Source organism: Cucurbita pepo, chromosome LG19 (assembly GCF_002806865.2).
Source record: "Cucurbita pepo subsp. pepo cultivar mu-cu-16 chromosome LG19, ASM280686v2, whole genome shotgun sequence".
In the NCBI taxonomy this organism is placed as follows: domain Eukaryota; kingdom Viridiplantae; phylum Streptophyta; class Magnoliopsida; order Cucurbitales; family Cucurbitaceae; genus Cucurbita; species Cucurbita pepo.
In genome coordinates, this window is record NC_036656.1 from 4,881,076 (window position 1) to 4,908,111 (window position 27,036).

General features: G+C 35.8%; 6 protein-coding genes and 1 long non-coding RNA gene across 10 annotated transcripts in view; 2 read left to right on the forward strand and 5 right to left on the reverse strand.

Moving 5' to 3' along the window:
- Positions 1–1,579: 1,579 nt before the first annotated feature.
- LOC111781153 lies at positions 1,580–6,530 on the forward strand. 3 transcript variants are annotated; one of them, XM_023661604.1, is made up of 13 exons: positions 1,580–2,038; positions 2,115–2,206; positions 3,219–3,297; positions 3,405–3,488; positions 3,574–3,693; positions 3,766–4,161; positions 4,248–4,446; positions 4,546–4,651; positions 5,037–5,136; positions 5,222–5,281; positions 5,362–5,448; positions 5,689–5,817; positions 5,915–6,530. In XM_023661604.1, exons 2-13 carry the CDS (start codon positions 2,163–2,165, stop codon positions 6,212–6,214), a joined length of 1,704 nt encoding a protein of 567 aa, XP_023517372.1. In that variant the 5' UTR covers positions 1,580–2,038; positions 2,115–2,162; the 3' UTR covers positions 6,215–6,530. The 3 variants fall into 3 exon arrangements, with proteins under 3 accessions (XP_023517372.1, XP_023517370.1, XP_023517371.1); XM_023661602.1 differs by having other exon boundaries at positions 1,581–2,038; positions 4,248–4,651; XM_023661603.1 differs by having other exon boundaries at positions 1,581–2,038; positions 2,128–2,206; positions 4,248–4,651.
- Positions 6,531–11,881: 5,351 nt separating this feature from the next.
- On the reverse strand, positions 11,882–12,537 carry LOC111781952. Its single transcript, XM_023662696.1, has one exon. It carries the CDS (start codon positions 12,470–12,472, stop codon positions 12,008–12,010), a length of 465 nt encoding a protein of 154 aa, XP_023518464.1. The 5' UTR covers positions 12,473–12,537; the 3' UTR covers positions 11,882–12,007.
- A 2,297-nt stretch (positions 12,538–14,834) lies between these two features.
- On the reverse strand, positions 14,835–17,271 carry LOC111781155 (CASP-like protein ARALYDRAFT_485429). The gene is made up of 3 exons (XM_023661605.1): positions 16,808–17,271; positions 15,201–15,333; positions 14,835–15,093 (listed from the first exon to the last, which is right to left on the reverse strand). Exons 1-3 carry the CDS (start codon positions 16,936–16,938, stop codon positions 14,899–14,901), a joined length of 459 nt encoding a protein of 152 aa, XP_023517373.1. The 5' UTR covers positions 16,939–17,271; the 3' UTR covers positions 14,835–14,898.
- A 670-nt stretch (positions 17,272–17,941) lies between these two features.
- Positions 17,942–19,654, reverse strand: LOC111781552 (oxygen-evolving enhancer protein 1, chloroplastic-like). The gene is made up of 2 exons (XM_023662216.1): positions 19,293–19,654; positions 17,942–18,845 (listed from the first exon to the last, which is right to left on the reverse strand). Exons 1-2 carry the CDS (start codon positions 19,533–19,535, stop codon positions 18,087–18,089), a joined length of 1,002 nt encoding a protein of 333 aa, XP_023517984.1. The 5' UTR covers positions 19,536–19,654; the 3' UTR covers positions 17,942–18,086.
- Positions 19,655–20,529: 875 nt separating this feature from the next.
- Positions 20,530–22,583, reverse strand: LOC111780945 (cold-regulated 413 plasma membrane protein 2). The gene is made up of 4 exons (XM_023661314.1): positions 22,002–22,583; positions 21,780–21,887; positions 21,611–21,681; positions 20,530–20,935 (listed from the first exon to the last, which is right to left on the reverse strand). Exons 1-4 carry the CDS (start codon positions 22,238–22,240, stop codon positions 20,682–20,684), a joined length of 672 nt encoding a protein of 223 aa, XP_023517082.1. The 5' UTR covers positions 22,241–22,583; the 3' UTR covers positions 20,530–20,681.
- Positions 22,012–25,730, reverse strand: LOC111780944 (BTB/POZ domain-containing protein At5g66560-like). 2 transcript variants are annotated; one of them, XM_023661313.1, is made up of 5 exons: positions 25,574–25,730; positions 25,404–25,473; positions 24,001–25,296; positions 23,309–23,905; positions 22,012–22,089 (listed from the first exon to the last, which is right to left on the reverse strand). In XM_023661313.1, the coding sequence occupies exons 1-4, from the start codon at positions 25,627–25,629 to the stop codon at positions 23,321–23,323; spliced, it is 2,007 nt and encodes a 668-aa protein (XP_023517081.1). In that variant the 5' UTR covers positions 25,630–25,730; the 3' UTR covers positions 22,012–22,089; positions 23,309–23,320. The 2 variants fall into 2 exon arrangements, with proteins under 2 accessions (XP_023517081.1, XP_023517080.1); XM_023661312.1 differs by lacking the exon at positions 22,012–22,089 and having other exon boundaries at positions 23,287–23,905.
- The window catches only part of LOC111780946, a 4,406-nt gene continuing 2,353 nt past the window's right edge, over positions 24,984–27,036 (forward strand). The window contains exon 1 of the long non-coding RNA XR_002812930.1: positions 24,984–26,030. This is a non-coding gene — a long non-coding RNA (uncharacterized LOC111780946). The remainder of the gene's footprint in view (positions 26,031–27,036) is intronic.

Below are 27,036 nucleotides of genomic sequence, written 5' to 3' on the forward strand. Positions count from 1 at the left end.
TTTCTTTGGGTTTTCTTTTCTCTTTCGGGATTCCCCTCAAGGTGGATTTGTGTAACAACTCAAGCCCACCACTCGCAAATATTGTTCTTTTGGGTTTTCACTCTCGGGCTTCTCCTCAAGGTTTTAAAATAGACGCACAATTTAGTCAATAGCTCATGTGGACCTGTCTAACAGCAAGTTGAGCGCTGGCAGATATTGTACTCTTTGGGTTTCACCAAGAAGTTTTAAAACGCATTTGTTAGGGAGAAGTTTCCACACCTTATAAAAAATGCTTTATTTTCCTCTCCGATGTGTGATGTCACAACCTTTGACCACACTCCAATCAACACCAATAGTAACATAACACAGAGACTATGTTTGCATCACAATATTATAATCGCAAACCTTCAATGTACACCAATGATGTACTTTGTACCGTTGATTGATTGATTGGTTGATAAAAGAAAAAAAGAAATGGGTTCTTAGACAAAAAGTATATGTGAATTGAAAGAGTAAATTAGCCTCTCTTTTTTTCATATGGAAGGAGTTCATCACGTGGACTTGGAGTAAGAACGCTACAAAACTAACCATTCTGTCAGATTCTAATATAAATTATGAACAATTAACCAATCAGATTGATACCCATTTGAGGCCACAACCCAATTCCCCAGATTTTGACTTTCTTCTCAACATTAAAAACAGCAATGCAGATCAGATTCCTACTCCCCTTTGCTATCTCTTGCCTGTTCATACACACACACTCTCTCAAAGAAAGAACAAAAGTAAAAAAAAGAAAAGAAAAAAAGGTTCCTTTTAGCTAAGCAAGTGAATATGACGACAAAAAGAGAGACCTCACCAGCTTAATCCACGCACAAGGCCTTCCTTTTCTTGTCTGCATCGATATCAGAGAAGGTCAATTCCCAGAAATCTCATTGTTTTTAACCAAAAAGAAAAAAGAAAAGAAGAAAAGAAGAAATCTTTCTCTTTCTTCTTTAATTAATACTTGAGGATTCTGTGACAAAAGTTAGTTTCTTGGATGCTGAAAGACAATGTGGGTATCTCCAAATTTTTCTAAAACTAAAGGGCATTTAAACAAATAGGAACCCCACAAATCCTCCTTTCATTCCTTTTGAGGTCACCCCCTACTTTTCTTTTACCTCAAACCTTCTGTTTGTTTGCTAGTTTTCACATTCCAAATCACCCACAACAAAAAAGTTCGTTTTTTTCTTTGTAGATTCAAAAGGGTGTGCACAAATTCCAGCCTCTGCCCAATAATGGATATCAAAATTTCACAAATGGTGTACTTGGAATTCAGAAAATGATATCCACCCATGTGACCAGTACCATGTTTTGGGCTTTGTTTTGAAGAGGAAACCAAAACAAATGTAAGAAAATAGGACAAGGTAGGAGAGAGCGGTCACCAACTCCCACTGGCTTGCCAACAAGAGAAGAGAATGTGGAATTTGGGGCTAATGGGGGATCCTAAAAATGGAAAAAAAATTGGAATTATTGATATTTGTTTGTCATTTTAGTGTATTTTATTTTGCCTCTAATCAGTGAAGTAGCTAAGCGTTTTACTCGCCTTCGGTTTGCGGGTCATGAAAAGTTGTCCACTTTCACAACACTTTGACATTTAAGGGGTCTACTAAGCATGAATGTTTTTGTTATCTTTCTTTTTCTTCTTCAACTAAAGCTCTCTTCCTCACAGCTTGCTTTCTTCCCTTTTAATGCAAAAGCCCTTCGTTTACCAAAAGCCATACAAGATTTTTCAGAGAGTGAATCACTTTCTTTGTGAAGCTTATTGGTCATAAAGCTTCTTTTTTATAGCTACATTTGTGGGTTTTATGCAACCTCATTTCAGCTCTGTTGCCTTTTGTTCAAACGCTCGTGTTGTGAAGTGCCGTATCATCATCGCTTTCTGGCTTTGTTTCTGCTGAATAATGGCGAATGAAGGAAGCTTTGGAGTTTAGTTTTAATACCCATTTGGTGTTCGACTGTTTTTCTGATATCATTTCTTCTTCAACTTCCTAACTCTGTGATATCAACTTGTTTGTTTATGGTACGGTAGTTTCGTTTACAAGCCTCCTCCTTCTTTTGCTGATTCTTTTTCCCCCTAACTAATGGTTTACTGATAGTGTTGATACTCAGATAAGCTGTTTCAGGAGACTGACGGCGGTGCAAAAATGCTACAAAACAGACAGATTCCACTACACAAGCATTCCAAGAGGTTAGCTTCTGATGCTTTGTTTTGTTATTTAGCAATGATTGTTCATTCTGTTCTGAACACTTGATGCGAACTTGGACTGGAAAGCTTCTTAGTTGGTTGAATAGTGAAGGAGTTTGACAATGGGTTTCTGTCGGCTTACCAAACTTTGAAATCAGATGTCTAAAGACATAGATCTTGGTTTTCTGCTCCAAGAGCTTAATAACTTCTTCTTTCTTATTGTCTTTCAAGCATCATTTTTCTGAGATTAGTAATGAGGTTGGGTTTGGAACCTTTTGACAATTAGCTCCTCCTTTTCTTCTGCTTCTTCAGATCTGTAATATTTGTACTGTTTCAGTCTCTTTACTTTTGCTATCCTTGTGAGAGAATAGAGAAAATGGGAGTGTTAAATAACTGTTTCACTTTGAGTTTTGGGGAATTATGAGCTACCTAGAGAATATAGAAGGGAAGTTAATGGCCTGATCCCACATCGGTTGAGGAGGAGAATGAAGTATTCTGTATAAAGGTGTGGAAACCTCTCTCTAGCAGACACGTTTTAAATCTTGAGGGGAAGCCCGAAAGGGAAAGCCCGAAGAGGACAATAGCGGCTAACAATGGGCTTGGATTGTTACTAATGGTATTAGAGCCAGATACCAGATGATGTGTCAGTGAGGACACTGAGTCCCGAAGGGGGTGGATTGTGAGATCCCACATCGGTTGGAGAGGGAAACAAAGCATTCTTTATAAGGGTGTGGAAACCTCTCCCTAGCAGACGCGTTTTAAAAACCTTGAGGTGAAGCTTGAAAGGGAAAACTCAAAGAGGATAATATCTGCTAACGGTGGGCTTGGACTGTTACATCATCATAGATAGATTTCAGGATAGTGCGGTCTTTGTAGCCCTTGCTCGGCGTAAACTATCGAATCTTGCCTCGGTCGGGGATCTTATATGAAATGTTAACAAATGGAACTAACAAGCCAAGGTATTATCTTCTCCATTTCTGCATTTTAATTCTTCTTTGCTCTTTTTGCAATGCAGCTTTCTTGACATGGTCAAGGATACTAACAAGGAAGAACACTTGGATAACTCCTTTGAAGCTTCAAATCGTGTGAAGCTGGTAAGATAACTTACATTTATTATTTGGGCCAAAAGACAGCTTATGGAGACAATGAATCTAGCATATTTTAAGGTTGTTTTTCTTTTTTTGGTTTGATCTGATCCTAGGACACGAGTTCGTTCAAGGAATCCATGAACACAGAGAAGAAAAGCTTCCCAAAAACAAACATACACTCTTCTCTTAAGCAAGAGGTACGAAGAATCATTGATCTTCTAAGTCTCAACAAGGCTAAGTCCTTAAATGATAACCATTCTTCTATTAAACTATGCAATGTAGATTCTTCAGCTTGAGAAGAGACTGCAAGACCAGTTCAAGGTCCGCACATCACTAGAAAAAGCATTAGGATATAAGCCATCTTGTCAGGACAACACGAGCAGCGACACTGAAGTAGCCAAGGTAACTCGACGTTTTCGGTCTGTTATAATCTACATTATGGCTACCTATTAAAAGCTGCTTTGATGACTACAGCCAGCCACTGAATTGATCAAAGAGATCACAGTATTGGAGCTAGAAGTTTCACATTTAGAACAGTATCTTCTGTCGTTGTATCGAAAAGCATTTGATGGACAAATATCTTCTACATCTCCTATGAACTCCCCAAAATCCAAGTATATGATGAATTGCATACCTGACATAACGTCGAAAAAGGAAGATAAAGCTGTTCAGTCTGGCTACGATTCTTTCGGAAATCCCGTGAAGGAATACAGCGGAATTCGTGAAAACAAGCTGTTGGACTCCCGCGTTCGTCGTTGTCAGTCGTCGTTGTCACATTATTCAGTTAGCTCAAAGAGAACTTATCTCCCAGATGATTCTTTGGGTCAAGCTGTACGTCCTTGTCTATCCCAACCAATGTCCATGATAGAGGTAGCTGTCTTATGTTTCATCACATGGAACTTTACTAGACATAATAGATATCTATTCTTCTTTGTTTATGGTTCCTTTTTCTGCAGTTTGCTCGGAATGCTTCATCCAATTTAACCAGTCTAGCAGACTACCTTGGTACTCAAATACTAGACCATATTCCCGAGAGCGCGAATCGACTTTCGGAAGATATGATCAAGTGCATATCAGCCATATATTGCAAACTTTCAGATCCTCCTTTGTCACATCATGGTTTATCCTCCCCCGTCTCGTCGTCTTCGCCAATCAGTGCGTTCTCTCCACAAGATCAATTTGATATGTTGAGTCCTGGATTCAGAAACAATTCATCTTTTGATATGATGTTGGATAATCCTTTTCACGTCGAAGGTCTTAAAGAGTTTAGCGGCCCGTACAGCACAATGGTTGAAGTGCCATCGATTTATAGGGATAGTCAGAAGTTGATCGAAGTCGAGCACTTGTTACAAGATTTCAGGTAAGCAACGTGTGGATGTTCATAGTCATATTGCTAGAAGATTTTGTTTGATGGAACGTGATTATGTAACAGTCCAAGCCTACCGCTTGCAGATATTGTTCTCTTTAGGCTTTCCCTCAAGATCTTAAAACACCTCTACTATGAGCTGTTACAAATGATATCAGAGCCGGACACCACATCGGTTGGAGAGGGGAACGAAACATTCCTTATAAGGGTGTGGAAACTTTTCCCTAGGAGACGCGTTTTAAAACCTTGAGAGGAAGCCGTTGAAGGGAAAGCCCAAAGAAAACAGTATCTGCTAGCGGTGGGTTTGGGCTGTTACAGATTGACTGATTGCTTCTTATTCGTTTTATATTTACCGGTTATACTTATATGCGGTCGTTAGGTCGCTTATATCCAAGTTAGAGGAAGTCGATCCGAGGAAGTTGAATCATGAGGAAAAGCTAGCATTCTGGATAAACGTACACAATTCACTAATGATGCATGTAATGATTATTCATAACTTGAACTTCTTGTCTTTTAGATCTTCAAAGACAATCACACTATAATATCTGTTTTGTTTTCTGAAAGGCATACTTGGCTTATGGTATACCACACAACAATATGAAGAAGGTTTTCGTTCTCTTGAAGGTAAAACATAGGCTCGATGATCCGTTATGATTTGTAAATGTTGTATGATTATCGCGTTCTTACTTTTGTCCTCCATTCAGGCTGCATATAACATTGGAGGTCAAACCATCAGCGTCGACACCATACAAAGTTCAATACTTGGATGCCGAGTGCCTCGGCCTGGACAGGTACACACTATAGACAAAAGTATAAGCAATGTCTCTCACAAAGTGTAAATGGCTTCTTAGTTTGTACGATCATGTGAGATCCCACATCGGTTAAGGGTGTGGAAACTCTCCTTAGTAGACGCGTTTTAAAACTGTGAGGCTAACGGTGATACGTAACGGGTCAAAACAAACAATATCTACTAGTGATAGGGTTGGACTGTTACAAGTCAACATTAAGATATAACTTTCTTCTGTTTGCAGTGGCTCTCTCTTCTTATTCCCTCGAAGTCAAAATTCAAAAGCGGAGATAAACGACAAGCCTACAAAATCGACCGGTCGGAACCCCTTTTACATTTTGCACTGTGCACAGGCTGCCATTCTGATCCTGCGGTATTTGACACAACATTAGTGAAACTACATGTGTTCTTGTCCTAAAGTTTTAACACTTTGTGCTATGTTCTAATATACTAACTTTCCCATCTTCCAGGTTCGTGTATACGCTCCCAAAAGAGTCCTGCAGGAGCTGGAAACAGCGAAAGAAGAATACATACGAGCCACATTCGGCATACGCAAGGACAAAAAAGTCATTTTACCGAAGATGATCGAGTCATTTGCGAAAGAATCAAGATTGTGCACGGCTGGTACGATGGAAATGATTCAGAAGTCATTGCCTGAATCACTTAGGAAGAGTGTTACGAAATGTCAAAACGGGAAATCTCGCAAGAACATCGAATGGATACCGCACAACTTCGGTTTTCGATATCTGATATGTAGAGAAATGAAGTGATATCTCTGATGAACATAGCTGCTGCTTACATGTTGATGATGAACTGAAATCCTTGAAGGTTTAGAGATAATAGAAGGGTTACATATTTTCTTCCTTCTGTACATAGCATTATACCATCTAGGATTTTAAATTTTTTGTTGTAAATAAATTTGACATTAGTTTAGAAGTTATTCTATCCCACTAGATCTAAAAAATTCCAACAGTGACAAGGACTCCAAAGCTTACTTGTCCCATAGTTCAGGTACTTTGGTCGGTTTTTTGTTTTATGGCTTGTTTTTGTCTGGTTCAATAAATTGGCTTGTCATACTGATTTTTACTTCCCAGCTGTACTATAAGCTTTTCAAGTTCAGACAAAAATGGATAGACTCGTTTTAACCTCTATTTCATATGTTACAAGTTGACTCGAGTGAGGATAGACCAATCGAAGCTTTGAAGGTCAACATTTGATATACTGAAGTGGAGCTGTTGTATTGGTCATTTGAAGGCAGTGGTGAGTTACCATGCATTCAAGTCATTCAATCAAAAACTTCGATCAAATTCAATTGTAGAGTAACTCAATTCAAAACTTTGTTCTAAATTTTACTTTTGAATAAGAATTTTTTTTTATCTTTTATTTATTGATTGATCTGAATTTTATATAAAAAAGATGTTGTATAGACATTTTTTGAATTAGGGTATTAAAATTGAGTCATTTACCAGTTTGACCCGACCCAATTCCTCCCTGTACTTGCAAATCAAAACCCGTTTTCTCTCTATATTGGGCCTATGGTCCTCATGAAACCCAATTTAAGTCAATAATGGGCCTTGAAAACATCTAAGTTCGAGGGCCCATTATCCCATTAACATTTCAATTTTATAGCCTAATAAGTCTGTAAATTTAAAAAGATTTGTTAGATATAAAAATTTTTAAAAAATCATGAATTTATTATATAATTTTGAATTTTCAACATTAATTAAATATAAAATTTAAAGTTTGTTTTTAATTACNAAAAAAAAAAAAAAAAAAAAAAAAAAAAAAAAAAAAAAAAAAAAAAAAAAAAAAAAAAGTAAGTGGACACAAAAGGACATACATGTCAGCCATGATAAAGAGGGATAGGGAGAAAAATAAAAGGGTACAAAGGGCATCTGAATAAATATTCTCGTTTGGCTTCAATGATAACATAAGATTCCCATTGGATAAGGATATTCATCCTTTCCTCCAGACTGAAATAACCTTCAAATAATAAATGAAACGTGTTATTAAGGTAAAGGGTTGACTTCCAAATTTTATTTTATTATATTTTTTTTAATATTTTATCTTTAAAATATTATTGTTTTCAAAAATATGACTAACCTTTTTTAAAAAATTAAAAAAATATTTTTACCATTAGTATATAGATGAAATGATTATTACCACGTTTCAAACGTAACGTTGGTTTCCGTCCACATATTGACAGGAAGATGACTCGCGTTGAATTAATAAAGAATATTTATGCGAAAAATATTTCAGACAAGATGATTTTGATGGTAACTTCGGTTAAGAGTTGAATCCTCTTTTGATGAGGCTATACTCTAAGTCCTCTCTTTCGTAATTTTTTATGATAAAGTGGTTATTTTTCACTGACGACAGTGTGAATAAATTGGAAGATCAAATGCGACTGAAATTTCCAACAATTAATTTTAAGACTGATTTATTATTTATTTAAAATATTTGGGAAAGAAAATTTAAAATTATTATGATCGAATGATATATTCATCATTCTTCCAAATTCAATAAATCAATGGTTTAGTATATAGTTTATATTCTTTCTCATCTAAATGTTATTTTAGAACAAATAAGATGTTATATTTATCCTTTTCTTCTAAAATAATGTAATAATTATCCAAACAAAATAATGCAACAATTAAAATAATTCATGGTAAGGCCTCAATTATTAGGTTATTAGATAGAGAATATTTAAGACAACAAATAAATCACTTATTACAGTTTCTACAAACTTCTAAGCACTTACATTTATTAAACTTATTGTACAATTAAATATTTACTAAATCTATTGTAAAATAAAATGAAAATGGGAAAAAGTGGTTACTAATTTTGTAGTAAATTTGAATTGATTTTATAATTTAAAATTATTAGGAGGAAATTAAGAAAATCCAGCTGGATTTGCTTCTTTTTCTTATTTTTGTTTCTTTTAATTTTTTCACAAAACTCCAAAGAGTGGTACAAGACCCATTCAATTGCAAAACATATGCTATATAATACAACTAGTATATTAATAATCTTAGTCAATTTATGTTACGTAAATTTAGACCATAGTATTAAATTTAATGAGATACAAACCTATCGATGACAAAACTGAGATTATACATGACTTAATGTAACGACCCAGATCCACCGCTAGCCGATGTTGTTCTCTGTGGACTTTTCCTATCGAGTTTTCCCTCGAGGCTTTAAAACGCGTCTCTTTCGTGTCATTATCTACCACAACAGAAAAATGACTATGGTTACAATTTATTCGTAGCACATAATGTAAGTTATGGTATACTTTATAAATACTAGCTTGACTTTTGTCTCTATGTTTCCATCACGTGAGAACGTCTGGTCGTGAGTGGCATGTATTTGACGAGCGAGGTCACAGAGGACACGACTCTCTATCCTAAATGTTTGCAGGACCTATAACCTGATTGCTCTAATACTAAATTTTTCAGAGACGTGATGTCCTACATTGGTTGGAGAGGAGAACAAACCACCATTTATAAGGGTGTGGAAACCTTCCCCTAGCAGACGCGTTTTAAAGCTTTGAGGGGAAGCCCGAAAGGGAAAGCCCAAAGAGAACTACGAATGAATTGTAACCATAGTCTTTTTTTTCTCTTGTGGTAGATAATGGACCCAAAGAGACGCGTTTTAAAGCCTTGAGGGCAAACCCGAAAGGGATCTGAGCTGTTACACTTAAGGTCGGATTGAGTCTAAATAGAAGAGTGATTGAACCAAAAATCTCGAAAGTCCACCTCAAACCAAGCTAAATGGAGTTTGAACCAAGCTAGATCGAGTCAAGCCAAGTTGACGAGCGCTTGATTGAACCCAAATAAAGCAACCAACCTTTTATTAGGCGGAGTGATGTGAGTCAATTGTAGTTGATAAGGACTTTTTTTCTATTTTAAATATCACCATTATTTTATTTAAATATTTCATTTCTTCTTAAAATTAATGGAACTTTTTTTATTAAAATGATATTATTACATTTCATGAAATATATTTTNTTTTTTTTTTTTTTTTTTTTTTTTTTTTTTTTTTTTTTTTTTTTTTTTTTTTCTTTTTAATGTAGGGAAGGAATTAATAAATTTATTGAGAATGAAGCACGTGTATATGCCTAGGAGACAATGATCACCAACTTGCACACATTTAATGTTGGTCAAGTCAATGTTAAGTTGATCCATTATTTTTTTTTCCCTCTTTACCTTCTTCTTCTTATTTTATATATGTAATTTATTATTCATCACATTCGAATAAATAAAAAATATATAAATAAATCCATATTACGTTTTTAGAGAGATTTTCATAATATAATAAATAAATAAAAATTTAAAAAATAAAGTTATTACATATACCAACAACGTGCACTTTTCTTTTCGATTGCTCAATAGTAAAAACTTGTTAAGAATGAGAAATATAATTGAGATCGAAGGTGTGTATTCTCATTGAAATTAATAACGTTTAAATAAGATACAAACTAACAACTAATATTTACAAATAAGGAAAATATAAACTAATTAAATATTGAGAATAAAATAAAATATACTACTAATCAAATCATAAAGAAAAAATATATCTAAGATATATTCCATAACTAATTATTATAATATATTATCCAAATATTATATTTATGGTAAAACAGGTTTGGATTGGAACAATTCTATATTGGGCAACTTCCTAATAAACATATAAGAAGAATTCAAATTGTCTTCTTTATGAAGAAGTAAGGAGTAGGTAACGTAATCATGTCGAAAGGAATAAGAAGAATGTCGTGACTATAAATACTTTATAACTTGAATGTTTTTAAAAAAAAAAAAATTGAAATTTTAAATATTAATTATTCTATTTTATCATTTCATAATCTATTCCCAAAAAAATTGCCTATCGAAATGATCAAATTTTAAGGTAAAAATTGATTATATTTTGTAGAATATCATGAATATAATTTTCATCGAAAATTATTAAAAAAAAAAAAAACAGTTAAGATTTAGTAAAATTTTAGTTAAAAGTCTTAGAATGACACCTATTTATTTTTAAATAATGAAATTAAGACATTGTCAATGAGCAAAATTACTACATTGCCCCTCATAATATGAAACCACAATATTGGGTCCACTTCCATATAGATATACAGCTGGCTCCGACTAATCCATCAATTCTGCCTAATCTGCTCACTGTATTAATTAACTCTTCTTATTTCCTTTTAAAATAAAAAAAAAATCTACTCCTTTTTTTTTATATAAAATTCAATTTACCTTTACTTCATATAACAAATAATAATAGTTTTTAATTTAATTAAACTGATATTCAACTAGAGAAATAAGAGTATTTCATTTTTTACGTGGAGATTTGAATATTTAAATGATTTATAATATTTATAAAAATAATTTTAAGAAAAAGGATTGAATATAAAATATAAAAAATAAAAAATAAAATAAAAAATGGTTGTGACTGGTCCACAGCTATCTATTATTCCCACTAGACAATAAAAACCATTTGTGTCCAAAAAATTGATGGCTGGAAAACAAAGTTGATGGTTATTTATCAGAAGAGAATGACCTTAAAACCCTAAATTATAAAATGAAACAGCAAGCAAATGGACCCAATTTCCTTTTTCTTTCCTTTTCTCAAACATTAATCAAATAAATGTTTTTTTTTGGGTTATGGGTTCGATTTTTCTATATAAAGCAGCATAACCTACAGCTAGAATAGTAGAGATCGTATGTTTTTATCCGTTATGTATCATGGTCAACCTCATAATTTTAAAATGTGTGGAATCTCCGATCAATTTTAAAATGTTTATGAAATTTCATAAATAACAAAAGCCATTTTGTATTTCTAATTTGGCAACCGTTTTGTCTTAATTATTTATTTATTTACACGAAGCCAATTTCATGCTTTTGCTTAGTTTGACTTAATTAATTAAATTTAATTTTGAAATGAAATAATTAGTTCTTTTAATTTGGTTGACATAATCAAAATAATTTATGGTAGAGAATTAAATTAAAGGGGTTGAAAATAACTAAGAAGTGAACCCTTACAGAAATAATAAATTATTGTTTTAAAATGTTTTGTTTTTAATGGTAATTAACGGTGTGAAATAATAAATATTGAATAGTCGGTGGGAGTTGGTGTTTATTACCAATTTGTCCCTAAAAAAACCAAATGGACGTGAGTATCAACGTCCATCCACCACCTTTCATTTATATGCACCACTTTTTATGACACTATGTACCTAAAAAAATATTTAAATTTATAAATAAAATAATAAATTTTAAAATGTATGATATTTTATTCCATAATAAATAATATAATTTAGACATAAAAAATACTTTAAAAGGTAAAAAATGGAGTATGATTGTAGATTTTTATAGCCTTTTTTTTTTATAGAAAATTAATTTAAAAAATAGCAATATAAACTCCAAAAGGTATTATGAAAAACAAAAAATTAGAGCTTCCTTCATTTTTGTAAAAATAAAATTAATAAAAAGAAATAATGAACCAGCCCCTGTCTTTTCGTTATTTACAAAACAAACCCATCCCATTTTCCAAAATTGTCCCTACTCGGGGATCGCCGATAAATTCGCCGCGAACTTTGTTCTTCCACCGGCGCCACTACGGCCGGCGGACAGTCGCTTGCGAGTCTTGAGTTCCTCAACTGTGAAAACTACTGGAGACACAGATCTCCGCCGGTGGCTGCATTTATCTCCGGCGCCACATTTCATGAGCGCAGAGTTAGCCTTGACGGCCAATGCGGCCATTTCCTCGGCCTGAAGCGGCTGCTTCAGCCTACTCAACGGCAGCGCAAAATAAAGCTGTCCAAGTTGAAGCTCCTCGTCGTCACTAATAGCCGACAAGGCATCGTCGAAATCCATCTCGTCGGAGTTGCAAATAAAGCACGACGGATTCTTTTGAAGAACGTAGGAAACCTTAACAGGATACGAAAATTCCTGCAGACTTCCATCGTTGAGGATTAGTTTGGCGGTGGCGACGGCGGTGGATTCCGATGAACTGCAAATACCCATTAACGGCGATGCGGCGCGGCGGAGGGAGGAGAGTGCAAGAGCCGTGGAATTTGGAGGCGTTTGGAATTGGGGAACGCGTTTGTATTTATATATAGGGAAGGTGGGGCACAGAAGGAAGGGGCTCCCAGTTTTTGAAAAGCATTGCCACGTAGGATTGTCAAATAGTGATGTGGGCCCAAGCCTTTTGTTTCTAAATAGCAGTGGGGACTGCCAGGCTGGGAGTCGGTCGTGACAGGTTGGAAGGGATTTGCGCTGTGTATTCTCAATTATGACCCTCGTCATCATATTTATTACCTACTCATGTCAATTCTTCAATTTTTTTTTATCCCGAGGTAAATATCGACGTTTTGGTAAAAGGGCAACTGTTAAAATTCTACATTTGAATAAATAAAAAAAAAAACAAATAAATCTCGTACTTCTTATATGTATTTAATGAAAAAAATCTACAAAACTATATATATATATAAAAAGCATGCAGTAAAAAAACTTGACACATTTTTCACCTTTTACCAAATCAAAAGTCAAATTATAGCTTTTTAAAAAAAATTTAAAATTTAAAATAGAACTTTATTAAAAATTTAATTAGTTTAATGTGATGAATTCAGTGGCAGGCTCAGTGTAACTTATTTTATTTATTTTTTGAAAAAAAACGTGACAAAATGCCTCGGAATTCACAAAAGCAAACCAGCACCGAGACAAAGGATGGCGCAACCTTATCTGGTTTTGCTGGGCCGAACGCCAACTTGCTCAGCCCACCGCCNTTTTTTTTTTTTTTTTTTTTATAATAAATTTTTATTTAATTTCAAAAATATAGGATAAATGTTTTGTTTCTCTCTCCAACCAACGTAGAATCTCACAATCTACCCTTTTAAGAGCCTATCATAATCGCTGACACACCAGTACCATTTGTAATTAATGGAAAAAGACCTTCCTAGAAGTTTCTGTTAAAGTCTTCCCTCATCAAAATCTTAGATCCCACTCAATAATGAGATACATCAAACCCACCATTATACATTGCAAAATTATTATTTTTATTTAATTTTCTACCAAATTTTTGACCCCACCAACAAAAAAAAAAAACAATAATAATAAATAAATGGAAATGCTAATAAAAAGCTTAATTTTGAAGCATACCCTTTGTTTAAAATTAAAAGGTCAATTATTCATTGGCTTTATTTGATTATCAATAAATATTAGTTAAAAAGTGGGAATTATTCATTAATTAATTAATTAATAGGAATCTAAATGGAAAAAGGAATTGTAACACTATAAAATCCATGAACTATCCATAGATACATAATTTATTAATGAGCAATTATAAAGTTGGGGATTACCCTTTATATAATAAATAATAAAAAGTATTTATTTAATTAAATTATTTTGAATTAAGGGGCAGGGTGTCCCACAAAAGGGCAGCGCCACCGTCAGAGACGAATACAAAGTACCAGATAATTAAAGACATTCCCACACATTATGGAATTCAATCAACAACCTTAAGGACACCACTGTCCCATTTTCATCACTTTTTTGTCTTTTTTTTTTTTTTTTTTAATTAATTTAATCTAATCAATTATTTAATTTCCACATGCTTTCCCTTATATTAATCAGTTTTTGTTTTTTAAGTATTTGATAATTATTATGTTTTTTTTTTCTCCTTTGGATATTAATTGTGGCACTTATAATTAATTTTGTATAAGATTTTGTCCCCTAATAATTAATTAGTGATGAATAATCTGTCTTTTTTTTAATAATAATAGAAAATCTTTCAGCTTTTTAAAAATGTTTTGTCTTGATACTCAATTTTATATAGAGAATTAAATTAAGTTAATCTGTACTTCATCATTTAAAATTTGAAATTTAAATTAATTCATTTTTTAAAAATGATAATTCTCATATTTTCCACGTGTTATTTAAGCATTTGATGAAAGTGGATGATTTGAATCTGAAATCCACCAAATGAATGCCAAATTAGTATAATTGCGATTGACAATTGATTTTTTTTTTTTTCACTCTCTTTATTTTTTACTTTTCTCTCTTTATTTTTTTTTTAATGCCAATAAAACGTGATTTATAGTGACAAAGAAAAAAAAAAATAAGTTTATAATTAAATAAAAAACATGTTATTTTTAGAGTTTTTTTTTTTAAAAATTAATGGTTGAATTAGTGGAAATTAAATAGAGGGTAACGATATTTATACGAATATGAAAACAAATATTTTTATGGGGCCGAATATACTTTTGGTCTATGAAGTTTGAACAAATGTGTTCGGCATAGCACGGTTAATTATTGACTCGAATCTTTTTACAGTTATCCAATCCAATTCCCAGGGATTGGAAAAATTTATGCAACACTTNTCAATTTTTTTTTTTTTTTTTTTTTTTGACATGTACAGTTTTCCAGAAACGACATGAACATATTGATCAACTTTACAAAGAAGGAAGAAGCCAGAGATTGAAGAGGGCAGAAACCAGAGAAAGAAACCATGACAAGAAAGCCATTGCTGCTGAAAGTCTATATCTACTGCAAAGCTTTGCTGAACAATACGGCACCCCGACTTTGAGCAACACGTCGGCGACACTGGCTGTCGAGCAGGAAGCAGCCAAGGCGAGAAATGATAGAACCTATATTACACAGCAAATGTAAATTGTTTTCATTCATTTTTCAACCTGGACTGCAAAGACACAAAGATGTTAATATGTTCATTTCCTAGAGGATATTTCTCTCGTACCCAGTCTCCGGCGACGATGATCGCCGTTACTCTCGCCTGAGGAGGTAAATGCCTAACAAAAACCGAATATCCGTCCACCACTGCCAATGTCAGACTCCAAGGAACCATCAAGCCCATGATTGTCACTAGATAGCTGGGGGAATTAACATGAGCAATCATGAAGTTTTCTTGAGATTTTGGATCTTCATATCTTTTGCAGGAAAAAGAACAGAAAATAGCTCAAGTTTTCATAATTTATGCCCTCCTGGAAGAACATCTATCAGAAGTTGTTCTAAGATCATTAAACTCGATCTCGAAATAGCAGAAATCTTCATTGTTAACATCATCAGTCTGACTCCAAACATATTAAACTCGATGTCGTTATCCTTATGTCGAAATAGCTGCAACTAGAACATAAGAATGCCAACAAAAAAACAAATGGCCTAATGTTTTGGAGAAGAACATCAAACAATATCCTTCTAGTTCTTCCTATGTGCCCTTACATTATTTTGATAAGAATTTTTTCTAGTTCTTCCTATGTGCCCTTACATTATTTTGATAAGAATTTTTCACCTTACAACTGATTACTAAAATATTGGACAATGCTAATCACTCTGTAATAGAAAACTTGGTGTGATCAGACAACTTTTTGTTTAGAAAATAGAAAGTTCATCGTATAAACAGTTCCAAAACTAGACATCCAGAGCTACCAAACATTTGAATTCCCAACAAACAGTCATTTTAGGCTTCCACTCTGTAATTTGTAAACTAGTTCGAAATGATTCCATTAGTATATTAGCACAACCCGGATCAGCTAATTCTTGTTGAAATACGATTCATCTTCCTAGAAATAACAACGGAAAGAAATGTTTCAATCCGAGCATAGTTTAATAGACGAAGTACCTTTTACAACCCCGAAGGATGATGCTTTGATTTCCACCTTGCCATGATAGAAATTACATAAAAAAAAAACGATGACAAATGTTTCAAAACTTTAAGCCTGATTTTTACTAAAAAACACATTCAACTTCAAGTTAACAGGCCATTGGATTAGTGGATAGTTCATGAACCTTAACTTTAAACAAAATTCAACCTCTAACTTCCACTTTCTTCGATAAAAATGGGCAAAGAAGCGAACGTGGGAGCGTGTATGCTCGGGTTGGCATTAACAATCAAATTTTTACATGCCCTTTGACTAATCCTATTAAACAACTCATTTGGTACAAAGGAGCTCCTATACCATTCCTTTCCTTAAAATGGGTGGTTACTATGGCTTCATCAAAAGTATCTAAACTTACAACTTTTCGAAAGAACACATAGTTTTCTACAATCCATTAATCAATTCCTAATGAACTCAAGAACACAGTAGTACCTATAGAACATATCCTGTTAAAGTTAGGTGGTTCTTAATCAATTCCTATAGGCAGTAATCAAACATTTGATATACTAATATACAAAATGCATGGATTGAAATTGAACTTAGGCCACGAAACTAACACAAGTTGCTACTTACAAAAACATGATGTATTATTATTATTAATCCAATCATGATCAGAAAACCAGGACAAAAACAACCTAATTGGAGAAGTAAGGAACTGAAGAAACAGGGGTTAAAAGAATATGATTACCAGAAAGCCGTGTAGCTGTAGAACTCAATTTCGAGACACATGAAGAAGAGGGAAGCGGAGGCGAAAATCGCCTGCCCCAAACGGAGGACCAAGCTTGGGCTTGTGCCCAATGCCCCCGGCAGCTCTTCCATTTTCCCTCTGCAACTTTTCTACGCCGAAACCACTCGCCTCCATCATAGATTCATCGCTCGGAAATGGGGGGAACTTTGAATTTGGCTCTGGAGACCTCGAAATCTGGAGAATGGAATCGGGTTTGTTGCGTTTGTTCGATTTTGTTTGGATGGAAAAGAAAATGGATTCCCGGAAAATGAAAGATCGGAAAGGGGATTTAATGGCTACGCTGCCGCACCGCGATCGTGTTCAACGAGATTGGCTGGCTTTCTGATTTCTGAAGAAAATTCAGATGATTTTGGACATGTAGTTTTAATTGGAAAATTTGCAATTTGTGATTTAGTTTTATATAATTGGACATTCACTGTATGAACGTTGGAATCTTTGCTCACTAAAGACGAGTTTATCCAAACGTCTTCATTTATTTATTTGTGGAACGATAAAAAATTTTTCTTTAAAAGAAAAAATAAAACCGTCAAATCAAAATTATTTCATCAAATTTTATTTCCACTTTATTATATAATTAATTCAACTTGAAATTTTAAATTTATTAACCTTAAAATATGTAATAAATTATAAAAAATTTTAAAAATTAATTGACACCTAATTTTATATTGACTAGATTTATAAAATAAACAAAATAAAAAAAATAAATATCTATTAAACACATAATTAAAAATTTAAAAATATTAAATATCTTACGAAGTTCAAACATCAAATAATTTTTAATATTGGAAGCAACTAAACTTATAATTGAAAATTTTTCATTAAAACTTTAAAACGCGTTTAGTAGGGGAGAAGTTCTTACACACTTATAAAGAATGCATCGTTCTCCCTTTCACTCATGTGAGATCTCACAATTCATCTCCTTAGAGGTCAGCCTCATCGTTCCCCCTCTAATTAACGTGGGTTCTCACAAATTCTATATTATCTATTTTGTTATTTTAAAGTCTAAAAGTGTTATAATAGGACATAACTCAACTAATTAAAACGCTCTAATCTCGACCAAATGTGAAGAGTGAATGAAAGGCACAAAGAAGAATTTATATGCAAACTGGAATGAAATAGAACCCCTTCTAGCGTTTCTCTCGAAGAAAGTTTAGCAACTCTCTTAGTAAACTTACAACGACACTATATGCAAATCAATAAAACAAAGAAAGAAAGGGGTCTAAGATTCAAGCTGAGCATACCAGACACCCTGGATCTTCACATCCTTTGGAGCTTTTGCTCCCAAATCAGTATCAGATGGCTGAACGCTCTCAAACACACCAATAACTTCACCAGTCTCAGGCCTGCTCTTGGTCACACTCAAAGTGATTTTCCCTATTGAAGATGAAGCATTCTTGTTGTTTTCTTTAGCAAGTTCTTCTTCATCACCTCTTCCACCAGCCGGCAATGCCACCGCATTGTCATAACCAGTCGAACCTCCTCTTCCCTTTGGGTCCAAGAAGGAGGAGCCACGGTATGATGGCACCAAGAAGTCTCCTCCAAAGCTATCTGGCTTTCCAGAGGCCACCAACTGTTTGATGGTGAAGAGGAAAGGAACACGCTCGCCTCCAGGCAGCTGAACAGTGACAGCAGCATAGTCAATTCCATCCTTCTCCTCAAACTTGATGGAACCATCATCACTCACTTCAAAGGGTCCTTCAATCTCGTCTAGGGTGTAAGTTAGGCGAGTCATGAGCTTGGTGTTTTGGAATTCTGGTGGGGAGTTCTTGTTCACTCCCTCTGCCTTGACAGTGAAAGAAGTGGGCTCCAGACAGAACTTTTTGGCTTGGTATTTGCCAGATTTGAAGGCAAATGAATCAACTCCTCCATCAATGGTTGGGCACTGGTTTGCTGTTCCAGTTCCCTTTACTTCAAGGTATGTCTTGCTCTGGATTTCATCAAATGTGAGTCTCTTTGGTACTCCTTCCGCACCGGCTCCCTGGAAATACAGGAAAATGCATCAAATAGTTCAGATGATTATCAATTTATCATCGATCAAGTGTCAGTCGGGTCATTCTTGATGCATTATGTTTGATCTTCTCTTATTTTCATTTCACTAACGCTGGAGCATTGTAGTTACTTGGTCACTCTGCATTCAAAAATTCCTATTAAGCCTTTGCTAATACGTCCTTAAAATTTTAGATTCATTTTTCTACTTCAAAGGCTCATGAAGTTTCCAAGCTCTTCGGTACGAAATTGTCATTAACCTAATTCGAGGTAATCAGATAGAACTCAACTCCCAAAATACAATAACTGAAAGAAATTATCAATCTAAGCGACTAAACTCAGGAGGTAAATTAACGTAATCTGTACAGATAGGATCCTGAAATTGAAAACATCGAGAATCATAACAAACAAAATCTCCACAAGCAAAGAAAGGGCATACCGAAACGACAAGAGCGGAAGTGGCAAGAGCGAAGCCAGCGATCTTGGCGGCATCAGAGAACTTACGAGCAACGTCTTTGAGATCGGAGTGGAGAGAGCAGGTGAGTCTAGCTCCGGCAGATTCAACGCCAAAAGCTTTAGAAACGCTCTGAGAAGATCTGAGTTGAGAGTTGGCGGTCCTTGCGGAGACGGCCAACTTAGAAGGCTGGATAAGCGTAGCCGCGGCGTGTACTGAGGCCGCCATTGTTCTGTCTCAGTCTCAGTGTCGGAGAGTAGAATGAAATGTGCTCCGGCGACTGGTACTGAAACTATAACGACCAGTAGAGAAGGGTTATGAAAGTGAGAGGAGGGATGATGATTTCGTGGCTTAGGTTAGAGAAGGATAAAGAATTGGATAAGAAAAATCTTATTGGGTGATTGCATGCTCAACTATTGGCTTTATTATTTCCACGTGGCTACACCTCATTCGCTACTAGGATATACCTATTAACTTCTTTTTTTTTCTTTAATAATAATTTTACTTTATTTTGTTTGTTTGTTTTTTTAATTTTTTTTATTTCATAAACATTTGGAATTTGTATTTGAATCATCAAATTTTAATTCAATTTTGGGTCGGAGACATAAACAAATTTATAGAGCATTAGAGGTGTTAGGGCTTCCCGAAAGACCTCGTACCAATGGAGATATATTCTTTACTTGTAAACCCATAATCATTCCTAAATTAACCAATGTCGGACCCACTCCCAATAATCCTTACAAGGAATATACCACAAGGGTTGATTAAGGGTTATAAGAGAGGACGGAAAGTTTCAATAATAATATTAAAAAAATGTATTTTTTTTTTACCATAATTGTTACCGCCTACTAAATTAATAAAATTGATTCTAATTATATTTTTTCAATCTCGACAGTGAATAATAATAGGTTATTATGATTTTGAGAAAGCCGCTATGGTGAAATCGATAGACACTACTCTTAGAAAGCAGTGCTTGAGCATCTGGATTCAAGTCCAAGTAGCAGCATGCCATTTTAAATTCACGTCCCCGATATTAATTCAAACAATTGAATTGAGGGACCTTTTTAAAATCTAATGTCATTACAATTCCGCTATAATATTTCACAATCTCACACAATCCACCTATTTCTGGGTCCTTGTTACACTGGTTCCTCTCTACAATCTATGTGAGATAATAGGAGATCTTACAATAATTTTCTATTTAATAAATATGTAAATGAATATGCCAAATTTACTTGTTGTTAACATACAAATGGATGAACTATTTGGAAAATATATAAAGAGGGTAAGAAGAAAAGAAGCAAAAAAAAGTGAAAGAAGTTACAAAATTTTTGGTTGATGAAGAAGTGAGAAGCAAATGTGTGGGATTTAGAGCTAGAAGAAGCGAGCAAGCATGGCCCAAACAGGGAAGACAAGGAGGAGGACGATGCCAAGGGTGTTGGAAATGCCATGGCTTTGAGTAAGAGAGTTTCTGAAGCCACCTGATGCGCGAATGTGCTCTTGCAGAAGGTAACATCCAATGATCAAACATATCACGACGCCAGCCAAGTGGTCTCTCAATGAGTGTACAAAGAACCCTGGTGCTGCCACCAGAAGCAGAATCAACGACCCTGGAATCTCTAGCCAATCTGCACATCAACATGCTCTCTCAATGTTTTCAGCTTTTACAATCTCACTTCCACTACTCTCAACCATGAGTTCAACATCAACGATTACAAGTTTGAGTCTAATAGTGATGAGGAACCAATGAATGCCTTTTTGTAGTTAAATTATTCAATGCATCATACAAGGATCCTACCCTAGGAGATATTTTCCTACTTTTCTTTCCGGGCTTCACTCAAAGTTTTAAAACTCGTCATCGGTTGGAGAGAGATTTCTACACCCTTAAGAAATGCTTTGTTCCCCTCTCCAACAGAGGTGGGATCTGACTCTGATATCATTTGTAACAGCCCAAGTCCAGTAGATATTATTCTCTTTTAACTCTCTTCGATTTCCACTCAAAGTTTTAAAACGTGTCTGTTCCGGGAGGTTCCATACTCTTATAAGTAATACTTTGTTCCCCTCTCTAACAGATATGAGATCTCACAATCCATTCCTTGGGGGCTATCGTCCTAAAGTTCCCTGCTGGGCGTTCCCTAAAGTTCTAACACGAGTCAAGAAGTTTCCACACCTTTATAAGGAAGGCTTTGTTCCACTCTCCGACTGGATCTCACAAATCGAAAAGCAATGCTTTATCATACAAAACATCAGGTTACTGAACAATAAGTTGTGGAAAACTAAACAGAGGACACCATGCTTATTACCTGGGAAATGTCGTGGGAAGAAGAGCCTCAATACCACTGCAACGAAGGCAATCCATTTCCCAGCATCCCCTCTTAACAAAATCAAAATCAAGAGGAAAACGATATCGTTGACATTTGAAAGCCATCAGCTAAAGCAATAAAAATAAGAAGAAACGAGCGTGACTGTCACCTCACTAAGTCGAAAATTCCTTCAGGAAGACTGAAGAAAATGTAAGGGACAAGAAGCGAAGTAAGCATGTTTGTTCTCCAGTTCGTGCGGTCCAAAATCAACAAGTAACTGCACAGCGATGTAATAAAAAAACATGAAATTTAGAACCAAGAACAAGCAGAATCCATAAATAATCCAAAAGGGACCCATTTTTTGGGCTCCATTGCATTAGAAAGCACTCACATGGCAGCAAAAGAGGCAAGCCATTTGAAAAAAGAAGTCCCAAGGCCCTTTCCACCGAGCTTGGCGGCATGATGAATAAGCCTGGTGGCTGCAATTTTAAGCTCATTGAAATCAGAATTTAAAATCTCATCAATCAGCGGATCACTATTGAGAGCCAAATATGGCATCCTCCCCATTTGGCTTGAGAAAATGTTACAGGGAAGTGAAGAAGAGTATTTATTCAAACACCTTGGATGCATACTTATAGTTTCGAAGGAACTGGGTGTTGGGAAAATGTAAAGGGGTCAATCTCCTTGTTTTCAGCAGAGTCAGAGACTCCAAAATGGTAGGAAGTTTCGGATCAGATTGGTTTTCGGCTTCGACTCAGAGCTACCACCGACTGTCTCACCCAAATTCGGGTTACTCGGTTTTTCTTTCCTTGGCCAACTTTTTTCTCGCTCTCTATTTAACAATAAAAATTAATAATTGTGTTTATTTTTCATATCTAAATTAAAATTTAAGACTCGGTGGTTAATATAGTAAAAATAAGGTTAATGTTAAAGAATAAAAAATCTCCAAGCATGATATTGTCAGCTTTGAGCATAAGCTCTCGTGACTTTGCTTTGAGCTTCCCTAAACGGCTTCATTATCAATGGAGATAGTATTTCTTCCTTATAAACCCATATAATAATCCTCAACAATCTTCCTCTCGAACAAAATACACTATAAGCTTCAAAGGCCTCCCCTTAATCGATACTACCGTTGGAATAAAACACGTGTAAAAACGAACCAGAAACAAAAAGCCAAAGCAGAAAGAAAAAGAAACAAAAAAAACACAATTATGAAGGGGAGGAAGAAGAGGAAGCAATGATAGTAGAAAGTGGATAGGCTTTGTATTCACTGAAAGTGCTTAATCATGAACCAAAAAATAAAAACACCTTTTTTAACACAAAAAAGAAATCAGGATGCATTATGCAATTATTTGAGCCTCCAATTATTAGAGAGGTCTATTTGGATCCTACCATTAAATTATATATATAAGTTTCATAATATTTTAAATTAAACCCTCACCTTTAACTGATACTACCATTTGAAGGAGTGTTGTTGTGCATAATTAGAGCATAAATGAGAGGCACACGTGTCATGAGATGATATTAATTTAATATATATCCATCCGCTCAAAAGCCGTGCCACAATCAAAACGGTGCGTCGAAGCATCCAATTTGATTCCCATAAAAATAATAATAAAGGTAAGCTTTCGTGGCNGGGGGGGGGGGGGGGGGGGGGGGGGGGGGGGGGGGGGGGGGGGGGGGGGGGTGAATAATCACCTGCAGGAGGTTCTACTGCTGAGGATGGTGGTTTCGTCCTCTCCGGCCATCAAGAACCGCCGATTCATGCGAATCACATACCTGAGTTTTGAACTTACATCCGAAACGCCTGATCAACGACCCTCGCCATCGCCGGCCGCCGTCTTGTGGTTCTGCCTCCGGTTTATCGATCTTATCGATTAGTTTCTTCATCGTCGAGCATTCTCTTTCAAGTTGATGTACTCGCGTCCTCATGCTATCCATGTCTAAGCGAAGCATCTGATTCTCCCTCACCGTCTCTCTCCACGTGCCGCTCTCGTGCGCTATTGCGGCCGGAACTTCATCCTCCATTTCGTCTCCCTGTTGCATCTCCTCCGTTTCGCGACGGGAAACGGCTGAGAATCTTCCGGTCTCCGGCGGAACTGACTCGGCGGCTATGAGTGTTCCGGCGATGGCGTGACGAAGCTGCAGCTGTTCGAAGAAAAGGACCTGTACTACTGCTCGCAGTGGAAGTCGGTCGTTTTGAGCGGCGTGGGTGCATGCCTCTAATGTCAGCTTTTGGCAGTCTATTACTCCGCAGATCTTATCGCGTTCAGCTTCCGAGATCCACGGATGCGCCTGTCAAAAGAAGTTACACGAGTTAATTAGCTAAGGCCGATAGAGGATTTTGAGATCAGTGCTGAGTTAGGATTGTGAGGTTGCTTCTTGCGAACCTTGAGGTAAACGTCGACGGCTCGATAAACACCGTCGTCGAAGAGTCTAGCCTGTTCGGGGAGAGAAATTGCCAGGTTGTAGAATTTTTCCAGCTTCAGATTTGAGTCGGACGCGATCTCGGCGAGATATCCATCTATTAATTTGCCGACGAGCATTAACGCTGGCGATCTGAGACCGTCATCTTCGGCTTGATTATCTTCCGTTGCATTTCTCTCGACGAATCCGTCCAAGAAGTAGGACAAGATTCTCTCCATACAACCGACGTCATATAAGGTCTCGTTCAGATACGAATAACTTGGAATCAGAAGATCATCCAGAGTAGCTTGTTCGAGTTGCGATCCTATTTTCTTCTCTAAAGCAGCTTTGCAAGCCTCCGAAGCGTTCAATATATTGGCCGTCCTCAGTAATCCGAAGTGGAACCTTGTTGCGGTTGAAGTTTTGGAGCTCTTCTCCAATGGAAGATTACTGATTATGGTCTCTAACAACTCCTTCTGTTCAGTCTCCGTTAGCATACTAGACGAAGAGGAGGAAGGCAAGGATGGCTTCCGGTTCGACCTGGATATACCTGGAATGTATTTCTTTGCGTAGTTCATTAAACAGCTCTCAATAATTTCCGAGCTTACATCTTGATCTCTCATGGAGAAAATCAACTGCTTAAACAGAGGTAGACTCAGCTGCGCGAGATCTTCAAACCAGGAGACTCCATTACTTCCCCTTCCACCGCTTTTCTTTCGCCCTCCGGTTTCGATTCCATTCCATAGCATCTGCTTCGTATGATCTTGAGCGTCATTGGCTCCGTCACTGACTGGCCATCCGAACAAAGCCGGATCGGATGAATGCGCTTTTGAAGCAATCGAAGCTATACATCTCTGCGTAATGCCTAAGGTCTCGGCTAGAGGCATTACAGGTTCACAAGATTTCAGCGTTTTGATCGACTCTTTGATGCTTTTGAGTACAGTCTGAGAGAGGAATCTCTCAGTTTTCGAAATTAGATTATCTTCGCTGTACTCTTCTGTCATTTCCAGAAACTCTCCGGCGCAGCGGAGAGAAGCGACATTGGAAGAATTGAGGTCGATCTTCACACCGTAGCAAAACTTCGATGCCATCTCAAAGATCTCGGAGCTGCAGGGGAAATCAGAGAGCACAATATGGCAATGTTCTTCCTCAACTTCATCTTCTTCCTGTTCCTCCGATTCGGTAATTTCATTTTGATTCTCTCTGGTAGGAGTACCGTAGTTTTCTTCTCGCCGAGTTATCAAATTATCTAGTTTCCGGCTCTTCGACATTAGAGGAAACTGGAAATTTACAAAAGAATGAGGTCAGAACTCAAGAGAAACAGTCTGAAACAACCAAATCAACGAAGAAAGAGACGGAAATTTCGCAAGGAGATTAAGGAGGCGACCTTATGGAGATGGAAAGCCATATCGTCCACTTCAATGACAATGTCACTCGGTAAGCCATTGGTGCAGAACCTGTAAAACAAAAACTCAAAAGAAATCATTCCAATCAGCACTATTACCATGGGAGTTCCAACCGAAGGTCTCTAAAAATGGGAAGAACATAAGAACTCACCATGCTTGTCTTTTAGCGCTGGGCTTCCCTGCAACTGCTTGCGATTCTGTAGCCATTTTCTCAGGAAAAACTCTGCATACAACCTCCGACAATCAGACCCTGAAACTAGAAAACCAGCTCCATTTCTTGCACAAACCAGAGAAGCTCGAAGGCACAGAAATTATGGTTTGGGTCTTAGGAAATGAAAACAAACACAGGGAAAGAACAAAGAATTGAAATCCTTTTCAGGAGTAATTTTGGTTGGGTGAAACGGATTAGACTTGGGACAGAAGAACAGATAAAAAGAAAACAATGAGAACGATGGGGAGAGAATTTGTTTGGTTGCGATTTCGTTTCTTCGGAAGAATAAATCTGACAAAGTGAGCTTCATCAAATCAAAAGGCGAATGGCACTGCGATGGGGTTTCAACTTTCAACAAAATTTCTAATTCTTCGGTTGCTGTTGGTCTACGAATCAGGTCAGAATCTCTTTCACCCCTCCACTTTAGTTGATTGATTCAAATTCCTTTCTTCATCGTCAAAGAATGGAAAACGTAGCCTTACTAATAATTCCACATTTTTCTTCGCTATTGCTACACCCTAATTTCTATTCTAATAATTAATACAAATTCAAGTACAAGATCATATAGATTAAAGAAGAAAAAAAAGTTCTAAATTAAATGAATAAGAAATACACTAACTTTTTCTAAAGTAAACATTTTAAATTAAACCTAATGAGTAAACCTTATTGGAGATTAAATTTCTGTTAATTATTAAAGGAGCCGGTGACATTTATTTTTTAATTTAATTTAAAAATATATATATATTTTCTCCCTCCTCCCATCCATGACAGTCACGTTGTAGGTGTTAGATGAGCCTAACCTCTCGTAACTTTTAGCTTCATCTCAAAAGGCCTCGTACTAATGGAGAGAATATTCCTCGATTATAATCCATACTTTGAGCTTCTCAAAAGTCTTTAGAGAGAGTATTCCTGGATTATAAACTTATCATCATTTCCTAAATTAGGCGATGTAATGTCGGACTTTCATCATCCAAAGAAGAGGGAAGATGATGAGAATAGAGAAAAAGAAAAGAAAATTATTTTTTTAGGTCTTTAATTAAAAAAAACAAATTTAACATTAGTATTTCATCAGCTATTAACGAAATTGAGGGTATTTTTTCTAATTTTACATCTAACTTAAAAATTAAATTTACCCTTTTCAGTTGGTGTTAAAAATATTATACTAACTAAAAGAACAGTTCATTAGAAACTTAGGGACATGTCTTGTGAATTATGAATGCCCCAAGTGGCAATGTGACCTCAGCAAGAGGGAACTCATAATGTTAGCCTCCACAAGATGAGACTGAGACTATGTTATAGGGATTCCATATTTCATAATTTTTTTTTAATATTCATCACCATTGTGGGACTAAATTATAAATATGAAGACATAAAAAAAAAAAAAAAAAAAAAAAAAAAAAACA